The sequence below is a fragment of the Chaetodon trifascialis genome, chromosome 21, assembly GCF_039877785.1.
Source record: "Chaetodon trifascialis isolate fChaTrf1 chromosome 21, fChaTrf1.hap1, whole genome shotgun sequence".
Taxonomy (NCBI): domain Eukaryota; kingdom Metazoa; phylum Chordata; class Actinopteri; order Chaetodontiformes; family Chaetodontidae; genus Chaetodon; species Chaetodon trifascialis.
The window spans coordinates 10511561-10520783 of record NC_092076.1 but is presented as its reverse complement, the minus strand read 5'-3'; the positions used below and the strand labels follow the sequence as shown (position 1 = coordinate 10520783).

The following is a 9223-nucleotide window of genomic DNA, read 5'->3' as shown; positions in this document are numbered from 1 at the left end:
GGCTTCTGGCCCACAGACATTTTAATGAAATGGGCTTCTGACATGATTGATTCAAAGCATCGAATCAAATGAAATTATAGAAGCAACAACAGACTTTGCTCTCAGTGGACATTTTGACTTGTCAAACACAGATGGTACTAATAACATGAGTACTGGCTGTATTCAGTTTAGATGGGGCAGTTCCAGGACTCTGGTATCGTGCCCGCTGGCTCACTGGCAGAGAGACCTTGAAATGAAACAGAACCACCGTTAATGTTATTAGTTCCACTTGTGTCTCTCCTGCTATGACAAGTCTAAATGCCTGCCATGGACAGGCCTTATGTTAGCTCTGTAATTTTTATTTTGCAGTGTTGTGCTGTAAAAGTTGACAGAGTCTACAGGATTTTGTACTTTCTTTATCTTCATAAAGAGTCTTCTCAGAGGCTTTACTGTCAGCACACCTAGGTCCCTGCGTAGACAATACGGCTTTAAAGCAGCAGGTGAGGCAGAGTCAACGTTTAAAATATCTATCAACAACATAAATGTCTAATCATTCCAAAGAAGTACCATTTGTATTTGTACTGCAATAACTACAAACTGCTGGTCTTAACAGGAAAAACACAGGTGCCACTAATAACACTGACGATTGCTCTGTCCTCGTGAGCTATCGTTAATTGAATTATTTACACCTGCGACATCCCAAAATGTCTTCAGTAAAAGGACCCATAAATCCTCTTTGAGAACAGCATGCCGACGACATCCAACCTCAAGCTGAAAACGAGATCATGACCCAATGTTTTTAAAAACTGTTTATTTATAAGGGAATTTTGAGCAATAATACCTCGTTTTCCCCACCACCAATGTTTACGTTTATGTGCCATGAAATAAAAGCTGGCCAGGAAGCTGGTCTCCGCACACAATGCAGCTCTTATGTATCACATGTTGCAACAAGCTAATACATGACTGCTAGGCAAAACATTTTTGTGAAAATCATGCAGAGAATTTCCTAATTCGGACATCACAGGCAGCCGTATTAGCAATATGTTTAACACATAACATACACACGTTTTGCAGTATGCATTTGTGTCAGCTATAGCTAATAAAGGCAGTTTATACAGCACAGTCACTCTCTCGCTGTCTCTCCCCAAACTCACTCACACTTAATACTTTTAAAGTTGCACATTTACACTCTTGCACGCACAGATTCACAAAAAAAAAAAAAAAATTAGAACAAGAAAAGAAAATTACATTTGGTCCCAAACAACCAGTTGATCAGAGTGCTGCCGTCACTGGCACACAGGCAGAGATTCATGAGAACCAGGAAGTATCCTGTACCCAACTGGGAGAAATATACAGTTCAGTTTGAGTGGCGGATGGTTGCAAAGTCAGAATTAAAGTGTTTAAATTTTCTTTGGGATTTCGGAGTTTGCAGCACCAATGTCTGCACACACACACACCTGTTACAATGGAGAGATAAAAACTGAACGTTTCTGCCGTTAAAATTACAGGACAACAAGATTCAGATGTCTAGAATACAATCCCGCTTTGTGTGTCTTTCAAACGGCCACAAATTACAGGGATTGTTGTCTGAACTTTGATTTGTTTTTCTTCTTTTCTTTGTCAGCCTCTAAGTGGAGACATTTTTCTGCACAATTTAATCCCATTACACGAAGCTCGCTTTCTCCATGAAATATAAAAGTCGATCAATGACTCCCTCAGCTTTAAAACCACAGGCGATTTTTATACAAACACACAAACAGTGCCTGGAGTAAACATAAAAACACATTCGTTTATAGTATATTACATATTTATAATGTGAGGGTAACTATTTTTTCCATACAAAGAAAAGGTCTTGCCATCAATAAGATGAACAATTGCACATAATGGTTGGCTAAAATATTTCAGTAACACATTGACAATGGCGTAAAAATAGATAAAGATTTGAAAAAAACTGTACATTTGCTTTTCTTTCTCCCTTAAAAAACATGACATGATTTTTTTTTGTGGGATAAAAAAGAAGTGAGAAAAGCTGCTGAGAACGTCAAAAACAGGCAGATTTGTGGACAAACTGATGTGATTTAGAACAGGCCCTTGCTTTTCTTCAGATTCTTTTGCTTCCAGTTTGGCAGGGCGTTGAACTCAACTCGACTCATCTCAAGAAGGGTCTGCAAAACGTTAAAAGACAAATGAAAGATTGATTTCTCCTCTAGGAGACTTGTGACAGGTTTCTATTGTCTATTTTTTTGCTTTCAACACTTTGCTTTTTTACTTTGCTCTGTCTGTCTGTTTGAAAAATGATCCACAAACATGTCCTACCTTGAAGTCCTGGTCTGACAGGTAATCCTCCAGGCGCAGAGGGTCCACTCCCTCTGGTAACGGTTTCCTGGTCAGCTCCTCGATGGAGTACTGCTGCTTGCTGAGCTTAGACAACGCCTCCTTCACTAACATCACCTTGTTCTTTGAGCGCTCGGCCTGCGTAGACACACAAGTTACAGTAAGCAAATGCTGAATTGAAACTTATTTGTTGAAGCTAGAACTGGATAGGTTATCAGTGACAACTGGCCAATCTGGTAGTGAATAACATTATTTTAAAATAACAATTATGCACATTTATATATGCGTGTATTTATTTGATACATTTTGTTTAATAAAGTTGGAAAAACAATGTTTAAGTCAAGTCTGATGTTGCCTAACACACAGCGAGGCATACAGTGCCGGCTGTGATCAGGGCATCCCTAATTATACATCATACATAAGAAATTTAAATGATGTTAAAGTATGTGAAAAAATTTTTTTTTGGTAAAAACAGAGACGTCACAATAAAAAAATGATGCATCCCACCTTTGAGCCGATACTCGAATCCTTCTCCCAGTAAGGGAAGATGTTGGTGAAGGTGAGAGGTTCACAGCCTGCTAGAACCAGATAGGCCAGAGGGGGGCGCCGAGGGTTCTTTTCTATAAATCAAAACACAAGTAAGTGTTGACAACAAATGAAAAATATAAGCAGCAATTTCACTGTGAAAGCATCAAATCATTCCTGATTGTCAATCAAACCACCAGACTGTTTAGCCAGCAGCTGTCTGTGAACTCTGACCTTTGCAGTACTGCAGCACCGTCTCCATGGCACACTTCCTCTCGTTGTTCCAGCGTAATTTTGCAGAGCCGGTGCACTGCGTGTCATCAGGCTGCCCGCCCTGCCACAGGTACACCTCCATACGGTTATCCAGCAGGAACAGAGCTGGAGAAGCAACAGCAGAAGCATTCACAAAACATGTCCTGTAAGATCCAGGAGCACGAAGAGGTAATGTTGTCCAGGAAATGCCGTCTACTGTAGGTGCACTTCAGGTCCCAACAATAAAACAGCCAAACAGTGCATGTGTAACTGAGACCAAACGAACACAAATCAGTTATGCTGATATGGCAGTAAAGTACTGAATCTTTAATCTTAATGTTTTTGTCATTTTTGTGTTCTGCTTCTTTGGGCACCAATGATGAGAAACCTGCCAAGACTCTGAGATTAAGGGTGACAAAAACACTGTTTTCCAAGATGAATCTCTGCAATGTACACATGATTTTGATGAATGACTCACAAGGGGGCGAAGCTTCAAAACATGCACAGTCACTGACATCTAACCTAACAATACCTGAATACTCTCCAGATGCTGTTTGTGTGTCTTCTTTGTGAGGCAAGGCCCAAACATTTTCAACCTATATTTCTATTGAAGTTATCAACTCCAAGCTGCCATTTAAGTATATTCTAGGATTTATATGCATCTATCTATTAAACAGAATAAACCTAATAAGAAACATGTAATTCACTGAAATGTATCATGGCTACTGGTGGGCGTGTGGTACCTGGCTGCGGTGCAGAGTACAGGTTCTCCTGCAGGAAAGGCATCGCCATGACTCCCTCTGTCACCCTGGCGGGATACAGCTGCTCCTCCCCTTCAAACACCCCGGAGCTGGCACTCAACTGGAACAGTCTGGGGGTGTAGTTGTACTTCCCTGGATCTGGAGACAAAACGCACACAAATTTCACCACATCAGCTCACAGAGGCAGTCGTGAATGATCTTTCTGCGCTGTGTGTGCACGTGAGGACGCACCTTGCAGCATACAGTCGTAGGCCTTCTTGTCCTGCGGGCCCAGAGCCTTTATGAACTCTGCGGGTTCAGACCCTTCCTCCACCTCCACCAGTTTAACACTGCTGGTGCTGCTCAGACCTAACTCTGAAGGACACCTTGCAGACACAAACACAGAAAATGGGTGGTCCGCATATGTCAATCCATTACATGTTTGTTCATCCACCTGCCTTATGTGTTTACCTCTGGGTTACTTTATCTGCAGCTCTCTTGGCCACCTGCCTCGCACTGGCGTGTACTTTACAGCCGTGCCACAAGTACAGATGGCCTTTCTGAGCGTTAAGAAGCACCAGACTGGCACGAGAGCGCAGACTGGCATGTTGGCAATCTACCTCCACCAGCGAGGCCTCCACCTCTTTCTCCCCACGGACACAGAACAACCTCCAGCCGCCTGGAGAGCAGAAACAGACACGGTTAGAAGAGTTTGGTATTAAAATCTAAAGGCAACCAAAGCCTCTAAATAAAGCAGCAGTCATACGGTGCGTGTTTTGTATTCTACCTGTGTTGTTGTCTTCTCTGCTGCCCTTGTGGATGATCAAACCTCCCTGGAAGAGCTGGAGGAAGCAAGGAGGCTCTTTTCCCTCACTCACCAACACCTGGACAGCCAATCAAGACACACTTTCATGAAACACAAGCTGGTTAATAAATGATGAGTGGGTGAAGACACTAATTACAAGTTCTAATCAGGAACTTAAAAGTGACACTTTATTGATTGCGTGTGGCTGTGATGGACTGATACTCACTTGTGATCCCCTGTGGCTGCCCAGCTCCACCGTCATCAGAGCCGAGGTTCCTTTCTCGCTGATGCTGGAGTGACGGCCTTGCCAGAAAAAACAAGCAGACCTCTCTCTTCCAGGAGCACCAGCACTCAGCTCGCCGGGTTTCTGCCGCTTCCCCACTGACAAAAACAGAAAAGACCCAGAGTAAACCCGGCGGATGAAATCAGGACTTCTTCTTTCAAACCTCATTGGCAACAGTTAAATGAGCCTCTCTCCCAATGCTGTCTTTCAGTCAGACATTAATTATTTCTGCTATTTATCATCTTCCAGGTCTTCACATTAGAATCTCCCATTTTCACACTGTTTATTCTCTGTGCCAAATATATGACTCACCAAGTGTGGTGACAGAGTACGTCCACCGGATGATGTAGGCGTCGCTCTCGTGTAGCTGTCCCACGCTCTCTTCGGGCAGTTCCTCCTCACCGTGCTCTTTGATGTGCCAGGCATCTACAGCTACCGTCGCCAGCTCTGCCTGTCTTCCGTCGTCCGCCCTCACCAGGCCGTGGCCACGATGGACGTTCACCCCTTCCAGAACGGTCTTCACCGGATCGGGCTCATTGTCCAAAAGGGCCTTGGCGTCACACGGCTGCAGGTCCAAGTCAAACGGGGAGCGTTCAGTGGATTGGACTGGGCTCTATGGAGACAAAGGATGTTTTTAGTTAGTTGCTTCAGTCTGTACATTCATGAATTGAAATCGCTACAGCAGAACAGCGCGTCCTCTACATCCTTTAAAACAGATGAATATACATCACCAGGCCACAAGAAAACAAGTAAGAATGAACGTACCCAAACAGGAAGTAGCCCAATATGAACCCAAAACAGTGACGAACAAGCAACAGAGTTCTGAAAGCTGTCACTGATCACAGACTCGCTGCTAATTATACGTAAGTCTAATCTCTTCTACCTTGACTTCCTCAGCTTGAAGTGTTTCCTCCTTCTTCCTCTCAGCCCAGTCCAGGAACTTCTCTCTGAACAGGGCCGTCTCATTGTGCTCCGACAGCCGGCCGAACAGAGTCCAGCTCGGACGACCCTCCCCCTGCCTGGAAAGCACACACATGAGGAACTCGTACAAACAGGTCTCCTCTGCGCAGCTGTACTGGCAACATAAAACCACTAGGGGCTACAATAACACAACCAATAATTGAACAAACCTTTCTGCCCATTAATATCACATATGACTGCATTCATCAAGTGCGAAGCAGGCACTCAAAACGGCTCAAATCAAAACCAAATAGTCCACCACAGTGTACTTTTACAATTACGTTAACTGCTATAATCGGTGGTGGGATTACTCACAGAGGCACATCCTTATTCGTGCAGGAGGCGTCTAAAGGGTTGACTCTACAGTTGCTGTAGTCATAGCTGCCACTGTAGAGCTGTTTTCCAAGTTTCACAGCAACCTTTCTGTCACCCAAGGGCACGTCTTTCCCATGCCAGACGTACACTTCGCTGCCAAAATCAAACACTAAGACCTGGGGCGCAGTGTTCGGGGGAAGGAGGAGACAAAGATGGAGGATGTTTGACTTTCTGTGCAGGCTTTTCCATGTGTAAAACTGATCAATTTGCTTTCCACACTTCCCAGACATATGAGGTCATTCCTCTACTTGTGGTGTTACCTCTTTAGAGTTGAGCAAGGAGACACTCGGGATGGAGGCCCAGGCGTCTTCATGAGGCACCAGTTTGTCTCCCTCGAGTCTGTACACACCGTTAGAGTCTAACACACCGCTCTCATAGAGCTCATCCTCCTCTGGCTCCCCTGCTCCTATAAACACACACAAACAGCAGGGTGAGCTGGGTGCCAGGGAGGCCTCGTGGTTAGACAGAGAAATCCTTCAAATGCTGAGGTTCAATTAAAAAGCATATACACAGTGACAGTATGTGTGTATGAGCGTGTGTATGAACCTCTGTATTGGGTATGTCCTCCCAGTAGGCTCCAGAACTCTTTGGCCCATCTGCTGTCAGTGTTGATGCCCTCCTCCAGCACTGTCACCTGGGGGGCCTTACACCCAAGGTCCCTCTTGGCCTGAACAAACGACGCCATCTCCGACGCCTGGTCACACAAGAAACACATTTCAGTGGACATTTTATCATCCTGCACATACATTCAGAACCAAAAGTGGCTCGGAAGGTTTGCTGAAGCTTTTCATTCTGCGAGAGGGTCACGACCTTAGCTTTCTCAATGACGTTGGCAAACTCTCCGCTCCACAGGAAGCAGTGCTTTGGCGTGATGAGAAGGAAGCAGTCGCCGCTGTTCAGAGAGCTGGCTGTGGGCTCCATCAAGCGCACCTGGACGTGCCTCCGACCTACAGAGAGAGCAGCTTGTCGCCTTAAAATCACTGTTCATCTTGTAAAATGTTGTTTTCCCGATAAATGTTTACGGGTGACAGATTACCACACATCACACCGGTATTCAACAACGATGTATAGAATACAAACACAGAGCACATTGTCTCATGTTTCTGACCTTTGATGCGGATGAGCATGAGCTTGTTGAAGGGCACTGCGCTGTTATTGGTCACAACATCCGTCGACTTCACACTGCGCAGGCTGATCTTGCGGAAGTTCTCCTTGCTGGCAAGACCCGCCAAGGCCACATCGGCCAGGCTTGTTTTGGAGTGTTTTGCCACTTGGAGGGAGAGAAAATGAGGCAAGTGAGAAATTGAACTGATTTGTAATATAAATCAGAATATACGGGACACATGTTCTAGTTTCTTCTTTCATGTGAGCAATGCCAGACAGTCGACTAATAGCTGCGGTGCTCACTTCCTCTTGTGTAACCTGTGAAAACGTCACTAAGGTTAGACTAGTCTCTGAGGTGTATCTAAAAGGGGAACTGAATATAGAAAATATGCAAGCAGCATATTCAAAACTGAAAATACAGAATATGAATATCAGGCATCTTCAAAGCTCCACTCTTGGAGCTAACTGGTATCCAACTTCGACTTTCAGGTTGATGCAATGTGTTTACTGTGCGCACAGTGAAGTCACCTGGTTACTCTTGCAGTAATCAGCTTTTTAATTATCAGGTAAACGAGAAACCTGGTCTCTATAATCAGGGTTGGGGATTAGAGGAACGCAGCTTCCCCACCTAAATTTCTGCTTGAGAAAGCTGATTTTTGGGACACATAAACATATAACCAGGTGGATTTCACTTGCTGAGAACCTTAATAGCGCCATGGTGGGTAAGTTTGAGCAGCCTTACTCCTCTCCACTTGGATCCTCTTGGTCTCCACAGTGGCCACATTAAGCCTCTGCTCGGTGTAGACCTGGCGGATGTCATTGCGGGCAGCCAGAGCCCGCAGAGGGTTCCTGGAGCCCTGATTCCTTCTGGCTGGTCGCACGGCTCGCTTGTGTTCTGCCACAGCTGAGGTGAGCCTGAAGACACAGACACACAAACAGAGTTGGTTTTTACTCCAAGGCCTTGAGAATTACAGTAAAAAAAAAATTGACTTATTATCATTATATTAACTTTGGTGTATTGGCCTGGATCTCGCTGAGGTCCTCCTCCGTCAAAACCACACTGGAGTCGTGGCGCGTCGAGGGTGAGACAGATTTGTAGAAGCTGCCGAACGTCTCCTCGTCATCAAGGGTCATCACCTCTTTCTCCATCTCCGCTGTCACCTCGATGGTGGACGTCTTGCTTTTGGTCACCCCTGACCCATGTGATCATCATAGCAGGAAACAGGAAAGATGGAACAGGAAGTGTTACAAAGCACTCTTTTCCTGCTTTGATGCTTTTTTTCTGAATGATGCTTTTGGTGAATGCGACAAAGACAAAGTTGTGGTAAGGTGATTTAGATGTGGAATTACCAGTTTGTACACATACATGTACAATAGGCCCCTCATAACATGCATGTGAATAACAACAAATCTGTGGATGGTACCTTTACTGTGGAGCTTGTCAAGGAAAGACTCGAGCTTGTCGAGCCTTTTATCTCCTTCCACCTTGACATCAGTTCTACTGGAGATTTCTGTCCAGCCAAAACAAACACGAATTGATCAATAAATTCTGCATTTTCTGGCATTAATATAGTCTGGACTTAGTAGCATTTGTTGACACTCATGGCCACAAGAGCACAGTTCAAGTAAGAGTGTACTTTAAATAGTCACAACATCTGCTGTGTTGACAGACTAATTGGATTAATCACTTTACTGATCGACTGAATGATTCACACACTGATATACTACATATAAGTTGAAGGGGAACCTCTACTACCTTCGTGGGGCTTCACAGGTGTGGCATTACACTTCCGGAGAGAGATAAGAGGCGACTCTTCTTTTCCGGTATCTGACACAAGACCTGGACGAACAAATGGGGAAAATTAG

General features: G+C 44.6%; 1 protein-coding gene across 1 annotated transcript in view; it reads right to left on the bottom strand.

Moving 5' to 3' along the window:
- Positions 1-780: 780 nt before the first annotated feature.
- svild (supervillin d) overlaps positions 781-9223 on the bottom strand; it is a 29454-nt gene continuing 21011 nt past the window's right edge. Inside the window, exons 9-28 of the mRNA XM_070990625.1 lie at positions 9114-9197; positions 8782-8868; positions 8367-8550; positions 8100-8272; positions 7362-7523; positions 7064-7200; positions 6800-6947; positions 6514-6659; positions 6194-6369; positions 5802-5937; positions 5231-5531; positions 4862-5016; positions 4618-4714; positions 4302-4509; positions 4083-4216; positions 3834-3989; positions 3073-3216; positions 2821-2933; positions 2296-2451; positions 781-2144 (exon numbers count right to left, since the gene is read on the bottom strand). Of these exons, the coding sequence (XP_070846726.1) occupies positions 2058-2144; positions 2296-2451; positions 2821-2933; positions 3073-3216; positions 3834-3989; positions 4083-4216; positions 4302-4509; positions 4618-4714; positions 4862-5016; positions 5231-5531; positions 5802-5937; positions 6194-6369; positions 6514-6659; positions 6800-6947; positions 7064-7200; positions 7362-7523; positions 8100-8272; positions 8367-8550; positions 8782-8868; positions 9114-9197 (2984 nt within the window). The 3' untranslated portion in view covers positions 781-2057. The remainder of the gene's footprint in view (positions 2145-2295; positions 2452-2820; positions 2934-3072; positions 3217-3833; positions 3990-4082; positions 4217-4301; positions 4510-4617; positions 4715-4861; positions 5017-5230; positions 5532-5801; positions 5938-6193; positions 6370-6513; positions 6660-6799; positions 6948-7063; positions 7201-7361; positions 7524-8099; positions 8273-8366; positions 8551-8781; positions 8869-9113; positions 9198-9223) is intronic.